Genomic DNA, 17351 nt, shown 5'->3' on the forward strand with positions numbered 1-17351 from the left:
ACTTGACAGATTTTCTTGATCGTTGCAACAAGGCAAACTCAACATCGGCATTGGAAATATATTTACTTGAACCAGAAGTGCACATACAAGGACGAAGCTTACGGAAAGCGTGCGAAGCCGCGGGAAACAGCTAGTGCTATATAAAATTATTAGGAAAAGTGTAAAGCAGTTTACTTTAGATGTTTATACGTACTGTATAACACGACATTTGCTCATTCGACCCACTATAAATTTATTGGGAAAAGTGTAAAGCAGTTTACTTTAGATGTTTATACGTACTGTATAACACAACATTTGCTCATTCGACCCACTATAAATTTATTGGGAAAAGCGTAAAGCAGTTTACTTTAGATGTTTATACGTACTGTATAACACAACATTTGCTCATTCGACCCACTATAAATTTATTGGGAAAAGTGTAAAGCAGTTTACTTTAGATGTTTATACGTACTGTATAACACAACATTTGCTCATTCGACCCACTATAAATTTATTGGGAAAAGCGTAAAGCAGTTTACTTTAGATGTTTATACGTACTGTATAACACAACATTTGCTCATTCGACCCACTATAAAATTATTAGGAAAAGTGTAAAGCAGTTTACTTTAGATGTTTATACGTACTGTATAACACAACATTTGCTCATTCGACCCACTATAAATTTATTGGGAAAAGTGTAAAGCAGTTTACTTTAGATGTTTATACGTACTGTATAACACGACATTTGCTCATTCGACCCACTATAAAATTATTGGGAAAAGTGTAAAGCAGTTTACTTTAGATGTTTATACGTACTGTATAACACGACATTTGCTCATTCGACCCACTATAAAATTATTGGGAATAAGTGTAAAGCAGTTTACTTTAGATGTTTATACGTACTGTATAACACGACATTTGCTCATTCGACCCACTATAAAATTATTGGGAATAAGTGTAAAGCAGTTTACTTTAGATGTTTATACGTACTGTATAACACGACATTTGCTCATTCGACCCACTATAAAATTATTGGGAAAAGTGTAAAGCAGTTTACTTTAGATGTTTATACGTACTGTATAACACAACATTTGCCCATTCGACCCACTATAAAATTAAACTCTGACATTTTAATGCAATATTTACTCTCATTAAATTGTGATAAATACAATACTGTCTGTATTTCCCTCCATGTTATAAATGATATAATTTTTATTCCATTCAAAATAATTTAAACTTTTAATGGTCCTTTCACACTTACAAAAACTTTTCCATAAAAAGTATTACATCTTTTAGAGTTTATCAAAATCAATGGTCATCACTAAGATTTATATGAACTATAAAACTTTTAAGTTTCTTATTTCAATCACAATTCACTACTCTTTGATTTCCACTCCTTTTGATGTTAGAATTTCCGTCAAATAAATAATATTTATTTATTATACTGTGTTGAACCCTATAATACTTTTCAATAGTAAAACTTGTGTATCACTTCACTTCCACTTAAAAAATAAAAAAATGTATAACTGTATGTTTATTTAATTGTCTTAAGAGAGCCTGCATTAAATTTATAATTTTATGAAATAGTAAGAAAAAAAAATACAGCCAACCCGTAAGATTATATAACAACAACATAGTCAAAGTCCATGCAGAGTAAATCATTATTTAACTTTACAATGTAAGAAATTATTTTTAAAAGCTAACATAAATTAGCTAATCATATATTGAAATATCTTAAAGATTTATTAAAATCCCAATAAAAAAAACACAAACAAAGAAAAGCTTCTGCACGTAACATGACATTTGTAAAGTGTAACTGACTTTAACAGAAAAATAACAACAAACATTTACTATCACCTGTGTAAATGTGTATAAGTCATTGTATTTATTATTCTTGACTTTGACAAGCGATTAAAACACATTTTACTATACGATGACTGACCCTAAAGGGGAGTTTTAAGTCCAGTGGGGTAAAGCCCTGTGGGATTTTCAAAATAGGAATAGGCCTATATGTCAACCAGGAACCCTAAGAATGTGTGTATAAAATTGCAGTAGTACTTACATGATATAAGATAAGATCTTACAAATGTTAATGGTAGAAAGATGTAGAGGCCAACAATTGTTGGCACAAATCTTTCGAGGATATCACTACTACTTGCCTATTTTCAGTGCTGTGAAATACACAGAGATCTATTATTTCATATATTTAATTTTTATTAATTTAAAATGACAATATTTGCGAGAAACTGAAATCAATAAAACGGGCAAAATAGTGACAGAAGTGCATCATGATTTGAGAAATTCTTAACCATAGCTTATATTGGAAACACAATTTTAAGATCCCATAATTTCCAGGGGGTGCTTACATTACCAGTCCATTAGTCTTTTGATAATCTATGGCACAGCCCGTTTACACCCTGTTTTGTAATTTTGAAATTACACAAGGATACAATTTATTGACCCTCTCTCCAGAACATGATTCTCCAGGAACATGTACAGTTTATGATATTTCATGTGCTCAAGAGATGCCATATTAGCTAAAACTAATTTAAAACAAATAAACATTTATTTTGTAATTGATATAGCATTACAAATTTAATCATACATTTACATATATAAATAATACAACTTTTAAACATACAATAATACAAACTGTAATGGTATTTAACAGGTGTTATGTAAACATCAGCTAAATAAATAAGATGCACTCAAGATACAATGTTCCTTATACAAATATAGTTTACTTGTACTCAAATAGTGTGTTCTTGTACTCGCATTGAACTAGTACAGAGAGAAATTTGTACCTCGTATAACTGTTGAAAACACACTATTTGCCATAATTGTCTGATAATACTGAATTCAGTTTGATACTTTCAATTAGTTAGTGCCAATTAACTAATAAGTCAAGGTCACATTGAAACAACTGAGAGCATATAAAATAGAGGATCCTCACATCATTTCATTTCTTACATTTTCTAATAATAAAATGCAGTTTTCTAATTCAATTTGACCAAACTCAGTTGCTAAATGCCTGAAAAGACCAGAACAGCTAAACTCAATCCAACAGTATTAAAACCAAACTCCACTGGACTGAACATTTATACTCCAGTGAATAAATTGTCCATCATTTCAGAACTTTTAAACAATACTTCTTTCACACCACACTTTGCCATGATTCTCTGAAGCCACCATTAGAAATGCAAGTAGTTGGTAATGAAAGAGATTTTTATATTTCCTTAGTACTTGCTGTACATTTCTAAAGAATAAATAAAAGTATAAGTATAGTATACTAGTGATTATCTTCTACTAGATGCTTATTCACTCTGAAGCCACCATTAGAAATGCAAGTAGTTGGTAATGAAAGAGATTTTTCTATTTCCTTAGTACTTGCTGTACATTTCTAAAGAATAAATAAAAGTATAAGTATAGTATACTAGTGATTATCTTCTACTAGATGCTTATTCACTCTGAAGCCACCATTAGAAATGCAAGTAGTTGGTAATGAAAGAGATTTTTCTATTTCCTTAGTACTTGCTGTACATTTCTAAAGAATAAATAAAAGTATAAGTATAGTATACTAGTGATTATCTTCTACTAGATGCTTATTCACTCTGAAGCCACCATTAGAAATGCAAGTAGTTGGTAATGAAAGAGATTTTTCTATTTCCTTAGTACTTGCTGTACATTTCTAAAGAATAAATAAAAGTATAAGTATAGTATACTAGAGATTATCTTCTACTAGAGGCTTATTCACTCTGAGGTTTATCCATGGTATCAGCGGTTAAAATGCATATATAACAAATTAAACATACGCCAAAAATATCTTAAATCTTTAAAAATTAAACATACACCTCGGAAGTGTTAAAATTGCCTTGCATATTAAAATTAATGAGAAATAGTATAAGAATAAATTTTTGGCCAATGTAAACATATCTTATCGGCTAATTTGAGTCTACTATCCGCAATTTTGAGAGTTTACTCTGTCACCCTTACATTGACGTTAAAGTGTATTTATCGATTATCCGCGGGACCCGCGCCGTTCAACTTCAAATAATTGAGAGTTTACTTTATCACCCTTACATTGACGTTAAAGTGTATTTATCGATTATCCGCGGGACCCGCGCCGTTCAACTTCAAATAATTGCGAGTTTACTCTATCACCCTTACATTGACGTTAAAGTGTATTTATGGATTGTCCGCGGGACCCGCACCGGTCAACTTCACGGATAATTGAAAGTTTACTCTATCGCCCTTACATTGTCGTTAAAGTGTATTTATGGATTGTCCGCGGGACCCGCGCCGGTCAACTTCACGGATAATTGAGAGTTTACTTTATCACTCTTACATTGACGTTAAAGTGTATTTATGGATTATCCGCGGGACCCGCACCGGTCAACTTCACGGATAATTGCGAGTTTACTCTATCACCCTTACATTGACGTTAAAGTGTATTTATGGATTGTCCGCGGGACCCGCACCGGTCAACTTCACGGATAATTGAGAGTTTACTCTATCACCCTTACATTGACGTTAAAGTGTATTTATGGATTATCCGCGGGACCCGCACCGGTCAACTTCACGGATAATTGCGAGTTTACTCTATCACCCTTACATTGACGTTAAAGTGTATTTATGGATTGTCCGCGGGACCCGCGCCGGTCAACTTCACGAATAATTGCGAGTTTACTCTATCACCCTTATATTGACGTTAAAGTGTATTTGTGGATTGTCCGCGGGACCCGCGCCGGTCAACTTCACGGATAATTATTGAGAGTTTACTTTATCACCCTTCCTGTACTAGTGTACTGAGCAAAAACATTTATGTAACGCCCCGAAAGTGACAAATTTCATAATGTCCTGTGTAATATGGTTGTCTGTCTAATACAGCAACACTACTAAACTAAAAAAGGTCCATCCATCGGATAAAAGATTGCATGTAATAAAAACGAAAAATTGAATCAGTCTGCCATCAGAAAGTGGAATCAGTACAAATGCACTATTCGATCCCGTGATACGGTGTCACATAAATACAAATAAATAAAATAAGAAATCATCCCAGATGGGGTGATATCAAACCAGTCCTTACGACTGAGGTTTATTATCTCGATCTATGCCTGACCGTCCTGTTGAGTAAATCAGTACTCAAACTCTTAACAGTGAATGGAAGCGAAGCTCAAAAAGGCCATTGGGGTAGGTCAGTGGCAACAGGGGGGAGAAGCCCACAAAGGCTGACAGTTTCAAGGTCGAGGGGAATGAGCTGATGGACCCTCCACCTTCTCATACCAGTATTTCAATACAGCAGACACACCCTGACACACATCTTTACCGATACATATAACACAATATTCTAGAGTTCAGGTTTTTATCAAAGTCTGACAAGGATTTATATTTGAATGTAATCACAAAATACACAATCGGTGAAATGTTTCTATGATAGTTTTCCAGTAATGGTGGCCACTGTAAAGACGGGCGGCCAGCCAAACATTCCGCCACTGGCTGGACTGGACACGGCGCGGTCGTGGTTATTTGTGGTCCACCTCCTGCCTCTCTTGGCCTCTTGGCCGCCAAACCACATTTTATCATTCACTATAATATAATCCCCTTTATTACAAAAATAATCATCAAGAAGTTGGTTCGATTGGGAAATAGTTTTATCTATGTTCGAGTGAGACGCAATAAAAGGCAGATTTGTAAATTCCCCGAGTGAGATAGAGCAGCGACTCAAGTGTTTGCTGAACCACATTGGACAGTGGACACTGTCAACCATTCTCTGAGGGAATGTAAATTCATATACTGTAAATGTGGTAAAGTAGCTTTGGATTTGTATCAAAACAATTTAAAGAGTCACGTGTGGAAACCATTTGTCAAGTTTTATGTTTATTTTTAGAGGCAATGAAGACACATTTAAAGAAAGGAGATTCTGACAAATTCTGATAATTTAAAAGACAAAATTAGTTTCTCTCGCGTCATACACTCGTGCCGGGGCCAATGCGATTAGAGAGACGAGTCACCAGATGTGCACCAACATTCTCACTATAATTTGAGACAACTAAATTAACAAAAACTAATTCCCTGATTTTGTTGCCATGTTTCTGTTCAGGCCCCTATAATTAGTGTCATGAGTGATGAAACCATAAAAATATAAATGGCCGAACACGATTAGAAATTTGTATAGAAGAAAGACTAAAATTTAAGGACATTTTTTAAAGTTTCTTCTTACTTCCATGCACTGAGAAATCTGATAAAAATTATTTATTTAGCTACTACAAATCGCCATATTCTCTTGAGAAACACCACACAGTCAAAAAATAACAATTTCTGACACTATTTTCTTAATATAAAATCTGAATATCTTTTGTTACCTAGAAAATGTATGACCAATTATATAAAAAGATTCAAATATTTCGTGTTATTAGATTTTAGTCTATGCCAGTGTATCTAAACATTTATATAATTATACACTAAACTATTAAACCATTGTATTCCTCCGTTTGTAGTCATAATGTTTGGCGAGATGTAATTAATTAAGATTTTAAAATATTATTAAAAATACACTTTGTTCATTTGGAAACATAGGATTAGTTTTCTCTTTTTTCATGTCAATAAGGAAAGTTTACATACAACACAAAGGTTTGATGTTTTGCCCCAACTTTCAAGTGAAACACCTACTCTTATTTTCTTTTTCAAAATTCAAAAAATGGTAAATGTGACAAATAAGACGTATTAAGTTGACTAGTTGTAGGTCTACTGCTAGAGCAACCCTGCTAAATATCCTACAGCGGAGACACTTTACAATATAACTCCAATATACAGGTCATGTGGACCAAACAGGACACGAGTCTAACACAAGCTTACACTAAACCGTGCTGAATATCCTACAGTGGAGACACTTTACAATATAACTCCAATATACAGGTCACGAGTCTAACACAAGCTTACTCTAAACCGTGCTGAATATCCTACAGTGGAGACACTTTACAATATAACTCCAATATACAGGTCATGTGGACCAAACAGGACACGAGTCTAACACAAGCTTACACTAAACCATGCTGAATATCCTACAGTGGAGACACTTTGCAATATAACTCCAATATACAGGTCATGTGGACCAAACAAGACACGAGTCTAACACAAGCTTACACTAAACCGTGCTGAATATCCTACAGTGGAGACACTTTACAATATAACTCCAATATACAGGTCATGTGGACCAAACAAGACACGAGTCTAACACAAGCTTACTCTAAACCGTGCTGAATATCCTACAGTGGAGACACTTTACAATATAACTCCAATATACAGGTCATGTGGACCAAACAAGACACGAGTCTAACACAAGCTTACACTAAACCGTGCTGAATATCCTACAGTGGAGACACTTTGCAATATAACTCCAATATACAGGTCATGTGGACCAAACAAGACACGAGTCTAACACAAGCTTACACTAAACCGTGCTGAATATCCTACAGTGGAGACACTTTACAATATAACTCCAATATACAGGTCATGTGGACCAAACAAGACACGAGTCTAACACAAGCTTACTCTAAACCGTGCTGAATATCCTACAGTGGAGACACTTTACAATATAACTCCAATATACAGGTCATGTGGACCAAACAAGACACGAGTCTAACACAAGCTTACACTAAACCGTGCTGAATATCCTACAGTGGAGACACTTTACAATATAACTCCAATATACAGGTCATGTGGACCAAACAAGACACGAGTCTAACACAAGCTTACACTAAACCGTGCTGAATATCCTACAGTGGAGACACTTTACAATATAACTCCAATATACAGGTCATGTGGACCAAACAAGACACGAGTCTAACACAAGCTTACACTAAACCGTGCTGAATATCCTACAGTGGAGACAATTTACAATATAACTCCAATATACAGGTCATGTGGACCAAACAAGACACGAGTCTAACACAAGCTTACACTAAACCGTGCTGAATATCCTACAGTGGAGACACTTTACAATATAACTCCAATATACAGGTCATGTGGACCAAACAAGACACGAGTCTAACACAAGCTTACTCTAAACCGTGCTGAATATCCTACAGTGGAGACACTTTACAATATAACTCCAATATACAGGTCATGTGGACCAAACAAGACACGAGTCTAACACTAGCTTACACTAAACCGTGCTGAATATCCTACAGTGGAGACACTTTACAATATAACTCCAATATACAGGTCATGTGGACCAAACAAGACACGAGTCTAACACAAGCTTACTCTAAACCGTGCTGAATATCCTACAGTGGAGACACTTTACAATATAACTCCAATATACAGGTCATGTGGACCAAACAGGACACGAGTCTAACACAAGCTTACACTAAACCGTGCTGAATATCCTACAGTGGAGACACTTTACAATATAACTCCAATATACAGGTCATGTGGACCAAACAAGACACGAGTCTAACACAAGCTTACACTAAACCGTGCTGAATATCCTACAGTGGAGACACTTTACAATATAACTCCAATATACAGGTCATGTGGACCAAACAAGACACGAGTCTAACACAAGCTTACTCTAAACCGTGCTGAATATCCTACAGTGGAGACACTTTACAATATAACTCCAATATACAGGTCATGTGGACCAAACAAGACACGAGTCTAACACAAGCTTACTCTAAACCGTGCTGAATATCCTACAGTGGAGACACTTTACAATATAACTCCAATATACAGGTCATGTGGACCAAACAGGACACGAGTCTAACACAAGCTTACTCTAAACCGTGCTGAATATCCTACAGTGGAGACACTTTACAATATACTGTAACTCCCATATACAGGTCATGTGGACCAAACAGGACATGAATCAGACACAAGCTTACTCTAAACCGTGATGAATATCCTACAGCGGAGACACTTTACAATATATCTCACATATACAGGTCATGTGGACCAAACAGGACATGAATCAGACACAAGCTTACTCTAAACCGTGCTGAATATCCTACAGCGGAGACACTTTACAATATAACTCCCATATACAGGTCATGTGGACCAAACAGGACATGAATCAGACACAAGCTTACTCTAAACCGTGATAAATATCCTACAGCGGAGACACTTTGCAATATAACTCCCATATACAGGTCATGTGGACCAAACAGGACATGAATCAGACACAAGCTTACTCTAAACCGTGCTGAATATCCTATAGCGGAGACACTTTACACTACATCTCACATATAAAGGTCATGTGGACCAAACAGGACATGAATCAGACATGAGCTTACACTAATCTGTGCTGAATATCCTACAGCGGAGACACTTTATAATATAACTCCCATATACAGGTCATGTGGACCAAACAGGACATGAATCAGACACAAGCTTACACTAACCCGTGCTGAATATCCTACAGTGGAGACACTTTACACTACATCTCACATATAAAGGTCATGTGGACCAAACAGGACATGAATCAGACATGAGCTTACACTAATCTGTGCTGAATATCCTACAGCGGAGACACTTTATAATATAACTCCCATATACAGGTCATGTGGACCAAACAGGACATGAATCAGACACAAGCTTACTCTAAACCGTGCTGAATATCCTATAGCGGAGACACTTTACACTACATCTCACATATAAAGGTCATGTGGACCAAACAGGACATGAATCAGACATGAGCTTACACTAATCTGTGCTGAATATCCTACAGCGGAGACACTTTATAATATAACTCCCATATACAGGTCATGTGGACCAAACAGGACATGAATCAGACACAAGCTTACACTAACCCGTGCTGAATATCCTACAGCGGAGACACTTTACAATATAACTCCAATATACGGGTCATGTGGACCGAACAGGACACGAGTCTAACACAAGCTTACTCTAAACCGTGCTGAATATCCTACAGCGGAGACACTTTACAATATAACTCCAATATACGGGTCATGTGGACCGAACAGGACACGAGTCTAACACAAGCTTACACTAAACCGTGCTGAATATCCTACAGTGGAGACACTTTACAATATAACTCCCATATACAGGTCATGTGGACCAAACAGGACATGAATCAGACATGAGCTTACACTAAACTTTGCTGAATGTTCTGCAGGAGAGGTCATGGAGCCACTTTGTGAAGGGCAGTGTCATACACTTGTGGACCAAACAGTTCGTGTTTCTTTATTTCCTAACTACTACTCAGTACTCTGTAAACCTGAGTGCTGACGTAACCGATTTTACCAAATCATATACATATATTTCTCGATCACTGTAACAGACAATTATTTCAAATTTATTGTTAATAACAATTTAACTGAAAACTTATTTTAATTATTTATAAATATTATTTAAATTGACAGAGTAACAACGTTTCAAAGATGTATTTAAAACTATTCTCCATGAAGCAAATGTTGTACGATGATCTTAGTTTCGCTCTAATTGGAAAGCACAGCCGTGGTCGCTGGTCGCTAATTGTGCCGCTGGCGGCAAGAGAGTGCACGAGTCGTTATACATAATTAATTATACTGCCGTAGACAGTTAACCAATTAATTTGCGAGTTTAAAAGGTTTACAGTCAGCTACATCGACTAATTACTAGATAGGTCCAAGCTAATGAGTAGAACATTAGAGAAGCAGTCCATATACAAGCTAACTTCTAAACAAATTCATATTACTTGAATATTAACCGAACTAATAATCAAGATTGGAAAGCACAAGAACGTTTATATTAAATCTGAAGCACAAGATGAGTATCATACAAAGAGAATTGACATAAAGCTAGACAGATTACAAAAAAGGCCAATCGTTTCTTTTACTAGACTATGACACGTTTTTAATGTTCGGTTTCAAATATAGAAAGTGTTATTAGATGCAATGAAAACTATAATATAGAAGAGGCTTGACACAGCTGATAGGCGACTACTGTCCCAGGTATCTGAGTGAGATTTGACACAGTCCCTTCCTACGACGTGACGACAATCGCACTACTCTGGCTACTTCTAACGCTAATGATAAAATGAGAATTCTGATCTAAAATAAATTTATCAATATAAATTACGACTAACTACTAAAGAGCGAAGGGCCGCGCCCGCCTATGAATTGATGACTCTTAAGCTGTGCTAATTTCAGTGGGGTTGAAATAGTGAGGTAGCGAAAGGGTTACAATTATATCAGCCAGCTTACAATTATATATAAAAGCTTAATTTTACTATCTCTTCATATCGTAGGAGGATTCTGATATAATTATTATTTACGTGTCTACGGGTTGGGTCTAAACGTGTCAAACTAAAAATGACGATCGTTTCGTATGTTAACCCTTTCGTTTCCTTCCTATTTTGACTCGCACCAAGATAATCGCGGCTAAATACCAAGTGTTTTACAGGAATTTCTGTTGATTCCACAAAAACTACGTTGTTTTATGAATTTTACTCACGTTTAGGAGATATCACCCGAAAATATGGAAGGAAACAAATAAAAACAAGGGAAATTTTAATAAATATTTTACCATTATAACAAGTATTATTACTAAATATACCTTGCGCAAAATATGTTTTAATTGTTCTCCTACGGCTTGCGGGGGCGGGGGAGGCCTCCTAAATATACGTTTGCAATATTTCGATCTTTGCCAAGTAGGTTACAGCATTGTTTTGCAGAATCTACAAAGATTTATTAAACTGCAGAATGCAAACAACTTTCAACAGTTTCAAACTTTTACATAAGTTGTCAAAAAAAACTTGTTATTACTAATTTCATATAATTGATTGCCGTGAAAAGGAATTTAAATAAAACCAATGCAAAAATCAACAATATTTGTTAATAATCATCTTATAATCCACATATAATGTTCGATTTAAAGTAGTGTCGTAAAAAGGGGTTCCATATGTTCGAGGTTGGCTAATCCAGTACGGGATTAGAACCGCCTTGGCCACCCACGTGAATAGGTGACCCAAGGACAGCTGCCATGTGGGTGATTCTTTATATTTCATTGTAAGAAAATAATTTACTTCATGTATAACATTCCTTACAAAGTTAGAGTGAAAAATATAAGAAAACAGTAAAACTACCGTTTATTTATGGGTAGCACATTTTTATAAACATGTGAAGCGTGCTAGTTAAACGGAATTAAATGTATCTTACCGTGGTGATGAAGTTATACTAAACATAGCCTAGAAAATGTAGGTTTTAAACAATGTTGGCAAGAAACTAGCCTCTGGTCGAGGTGACAACGTCAGGTACCGCGAATCACTCTACAGTTCGCGGACAAAGGATCGGGACTACCTCGGGTGAACGAACTGGCAGCCATCCTGTTCCCCGATATATCCTGTACCCCGACTTACCCGGTCCCCTGGGCGGCAGCTCCTCTTGCACGTAAGACTTCCTCTCGTTCCTCTTGACCATGGCGACTGTGGCACTCCGGGTTCGCGGTTCGGGCACGAGGTACGTGCGGCGGTGACGTGCACAGACGTGGAACCGCGACAGACAGCTCGACAGCTGGTGGTGGGGATCGCTTGGGTACCTTTCCCCACCAACTCGACCGGCTTCGGCATGTCAGTCGTGTTGTGTATCGCTTTCGCTTTTTACTGCCACCGAACCCCGACTGAACACACTCGTGAACGACTGAACCCGGGGATCTGATGTTCAACCATTACGCTACTGTCATACTTGATAACATCATGCAGGGTTTAATGAATAAATTGTGGAATATTTTTGTAGAATTAATTACATTTACCAACAACTATATAGTTTTGTGACAAAGGGGTTCGATCTACGTGTTGTGCTTGTATCACGCAGTCTTTCCCCATATTCCTGAATTAACACAACCCTATTTCTGTTCCAACACCTGACACTGAGCTACTGCTACATCAAATTATTTTTGTATTTAATTTTGTATGTTGTTTCGAGATAGGCTATAAGTAAAAAACGAATCTCTGAGAGAACTAAATGAACAGATCAGCACCAGTTCAGTCAGTAATGTAGAGTGTAGTGTAGAACTAAAGTTCCCGCACCAGCGACACAAAACACGTGTGCTACAAACAGCCAAAAACTGAGCTCATTGTTCGAGTAACCCTGTGGCTCTAGTAAGACACAAGTACGCGAAGAACGTGAACAAATATGTCCTGACAAAGAGCCAGATTCAAGTCTATTGTACTACCCACGCTTAAACTCCTAGATTAATTGGTTTATGTAATTAATTATGTTTCTAAATTTGTATTGTAATAATTATATTCTTTTAATCTGATTACCAATTATTAATTTTGTAAAAATAAACCTTGTGTTTTTTCTGAACTCTACTTCGGAAATCGTTTAACACGAATATCTAAATATGACATATGTATACCGGTTACAATGATATATGAACTTTTATGACGTTTTTAAATGTTACAAAAAGGTATGACGTAATTTTTTAATCTCTTTTCTTCTAAGATGATGAACACCTAAGTGGATGGAATGTATCTCTAACGATAAGATGGGTGGCGCACGGCAGGACAGATGATGTGGCAGTAGCAGCAGGAGTGGCGCGGCGCCCAAGCCACGTACATATCGTCTACACTGTACACATGTGCGTGTTACACAACAGATTGACACAGATTGTAGAAGATGAGGTGCCAGGTGTCCAGTGCCGTACCCAGTGAGGGGGTTGTAGATCTGAACAGTAAATGTGCAGCGGCTACGACTATGGTGGCGCACGGCAGGACAGATGATGTGGCAGTAGCAGCAGGAGTGGCGCGGCGCCCAAGCCACGTACATATCGTCTACACTGTACACATGTGCGTGTTACACAATAGATTGACACAGATTGTAGAAGATGAGGTGCCAGGTGTCCAGTGCCGTACCCAGTGAGGGGGTTGTAGATCTGAACAGTAAATGTGCAGCGGCTACGACTATGGTGGCGCACGGCAGGACAGATGATGTGGCAGTAGCAGCAGGAGTGGCGCGGCGCCCAAGCCACGTACATATCGTCTACACTGTACACATGTGCGTGTTACACAATAGATTGACACAGATTGTAGAAGATGAGGTGCCAGGTGTCCAGTGCCGTACCCAGTGAGGGGGTTGTAGATCTGAACAGTAAATGTGCAGCGGCTACGACTATGGTGGCGCACGGCTGGACAGATGATGTGGCAGTAGCAGCAGGAGTGGCGCGGCGCCCAAACCACGTACATATCGTCTACACTGTACACATGTGCGTGTTACACAATAGATTGACACAGATTGTAGAAGATGAGGTGCCAGGTGTCCAGTGCCGTACCCAGTGAGGGGGTTGTAGATCTGAACAGTAAATGTGCAGCGGCTACGACTATGGTGGCGCACGGCTGGACAGATGATGTGGCAGTAACAGCAGGAGTGGCGCGGCGCCCAAGCCACGTACATATCGTCTACACTGTACACATGTGCGTGTTACACAATAGATTGACACAGATTGTAGTAGATGAGGTGCCAGGTGTCCAGTGCCGTACCCAGTGAGGGGGTTGTAGATCTGAACAGTAAATGTGCAGCGGCTACGACTATGGTGGCGCACGGCAGGACAGATGATGTGGCAGTAGCAGCAGGAGTGGCGCGGCGCCCAAACCACGTACATATCGTCTACACTGTACACATGTGCGTGTTACACAATAGATTGACACAGATTGTAGAAGATGAGGTGCCAGGTGTCCAGTGCCGTACCCAGTGAGGGGGTTGTAGATCTGAACAGTAAATGTGCAGCGGCTACGACTATGGTGGCGCACGGCTGGACAGATGATGTGGCAGTAGCAGCAGGAGTGGCGCGGCGCCCAAACCACGTACATATCGTCTACACTGTACACATGTGCGTGTTACACAATAGATTGACACAGATTGTAGAAGATGAGGTGCCAGGTGTCCAGTGCCGTACCCAGTGAGGGGGTTGTAGATCTGAACAGTAAATGTGCAGCGGCTACGACTATGGTGGCGATCTTGTGTGAACCCTGCTTCTACGACTGTCTACACCACTGTCACCGGTTTAGATTCCTCTTTAACTAAAGCGACTAACAGTAAACTTGGACATGAGCGCACGTTTTAACACAAGAACTGTATTTAACATTGCACTTCCTGACTTAAATGCACAATTAAAACAAAAAATGTATTCATTTGATGCACCGGAGATTGAATAAAAGTATAACTTTATATATTCGAGTTTTGATTTGTAAAACTAACTCCAAAATAATGTTTGTACGAGAAACGTAGTAAGTTTATTTATAAGAAACTAATTTCGATAGATATTCATATGCTGATAGGGAATGAATGGCTATGTTCCCTCACAAGTCCAAGGATGTAATCTTTGCAATGTTTAATTTCGAGGCTTAAAGAATTCGATATCTCGATGACTGGATCGCAAGGTTCCCTTTCAATATCACATCACCGAGAGCTGCTCAATGCTTGTTCCCAAGCTCTCTGTCACACTTCTTGCACACTTCTCAGCCAAGGTTCCCTTTCAATATCACATCACCGAGAGCTGCTCAATGCTTGTTCCCAAGCTCTCTGTCACACTTCTTGCACACTCCTCAGCCAAGGTTCCCTTTCAATATCACATCACCGAGAGCTGCTCAATGCTTGTTCCCAAGCTCTCTGTCACACTTCTTGCACACTTCTCAGCCATGGTTCCCTTTCAATATCACATCACCGAGAGCTGCTCAATGCTTGTTCCCAAGCTCTCTGTCACACTTCTTGCACACTTCTCAGCCATGGTGACCTTTTAAAAGTAACTAAAAAATTAATACATATCAGTAACATAAGTGTTTCCTTCTGACAACAGCAGGATCAGTTAAAGTACACTGGATAGTTTTGCTGCTTTTTGTGGAGTTGCCAACTACCGATAGCGGGATAAAAATATGCCAAAAACCTCTTGGATGTTGTACGTAGAGACGTTAAAGTGGTAATTGGGTGAGTCGACTGGCTATGTTGCTGAGCACAATGGTGAACTAGCACAATCGCGCACTTAGACTGTGGAGTTGCCAACTACCGATAGCGGGATAAAAATATGCCAAAAACCTCTTGGATGTTGTACGTAGAGACGTTAAAGTGGTAATTGGGTGAGTCGACTGGCTATGTTGCTGAGCACAATGGTGAACTAGCACAATCGTGCACTCAGACTATGGAGTTGCCAACTACCGATAGCGGGATAAAAATATGCCAAAAACCTCTTGGATGTTGTACGTAGAGACGTTAAAGTGGTAATTGGGTGAGTCGGCTGGCTATGTTGCTGAGCACAATGGTGAACTAGCACAATCGTGCACTCAGACTGTGGAGTTGCCAACTACCGATAGCGGGATAAAAATATGCCAAAAACCTCTTGGATGTTGTACTAGAGACGTTAAAGTGGTAATTGGGTGAGTCGGCTGGCTATGTTGCTGAGCACAATGGTGAACTAGCACAATCGTGCACTCAGACTGTGGAGTTGCCAACTACCGATAGCGGGATAAAAATATGCCAAAAACCTCTTGGATGTTGTACTAGAGACGTTAAAGTGGTAATTGGGTGAGTCGGCTGGCTATGTTGCTGAGCACAATGGTGAACTAGCACAATCGTGCACTCAGACTGTGGAGTTGCCAACTACCGATAGCGGGATAAAAATATGCCAAAAACCTCTTGGATGTTGTACGTAGAGACGTTAAAGTGGTAATTGGGTGAGTCGACTGGCTATGTTGCTGAGCACAATGGTGAACTAGCACAATCGTGCACTCAGACTGTGGAGTTGCCAACTACCGATAGCGGGATAAAAATATGCCAAAAACCTCTTGGATGTTGTACGTAGAGACGTTAAAGTGGTAATTGGGTGAGTCGACTGGCTATGTTGCTGAGCACAATGGTGAACTAGCACAATCGTGCACTCAGACTGTGGAGTTGCCAACTACCGATAGCGGGATAAAAATATGCCAAAAACCTCTTGGATGTTGTACGTAGAGACGTTAAAGTGGTAATTGGGTGAGTCGACTGGCTATGTTGCTGAGCACAATGGTGAACTAGCACAATCGTGCACTCAGACTGTGGAGTTGCCAACTACCGATAGCGGGATAAAAATATGCCAAAAACCTCTTGGATGTTGTACGTAGAGACGTTAAAGTGGTAATTGGGTGAGTCGGCTGGCTATGTTGCTGAGCACAATGGTGAACTAGCACAATCGTGCACTCAGACTGTGGAGTTGCCAACTACCGATAGCGGGATAAAAATATGCCAAAAACCTCTTGGATGTTGTACTAGAGACGTTAAAGTGGTAATTGGGTGAGTCGGCTGGCTATGTTGCTGACCACAATGGTGAACTAGCACAATCGTGCACTCAGACTGTGGAGTTGCCAACTACCGATAGCGGGATAAAAATATGCCAAAAACCTCTTG

General features: G+C 38.7%; 1 protein-coding gene across 8 annotated transcripts in view; it reads right to left on the reverse strand.

Moving 5' to 3' along the window:
* LOC124356541 (reticulon-1-A) overlaps positions 1–17351 on the reverse strand; it is a 163161-nt gene that overhangs the window by 20043 nt on the left and 125767 nt on the right. The window contains exon 1 of one of the 8 annotated variants that reach the window (XM_046807604.1): positions 12335–12537. The exons of the other annotated variants lie outside the window; for them this stretch is intronic. Coding sequence (XP_046663560.1) covers positions 12335–12395 — 61 coding nt within the window. The 5' untranslated portion in view covers positions 12396–12537. Of the gene's footprint in view, positions 1–12334; positions 12538–17351 lie in introns of those variants that run through there. 8 annotated transcript variants of the gene reach the window in all.

The sequence above is a fragment of the Homalodisca vitripennis genome, chromosome 3 (genome assembly GCF_021130785.1).
Source record: "Homalodisca vitripennis isolate AUS2020 chromosome 3, UT_GWSS_2.1, whole genome shotgun sequence".
NCBI lineage: Eukaryota > Metazoa > Arthropoda > Insecta > Hemiptera > Cicadellidae > Homalodisca > Homalodisca vitripennis.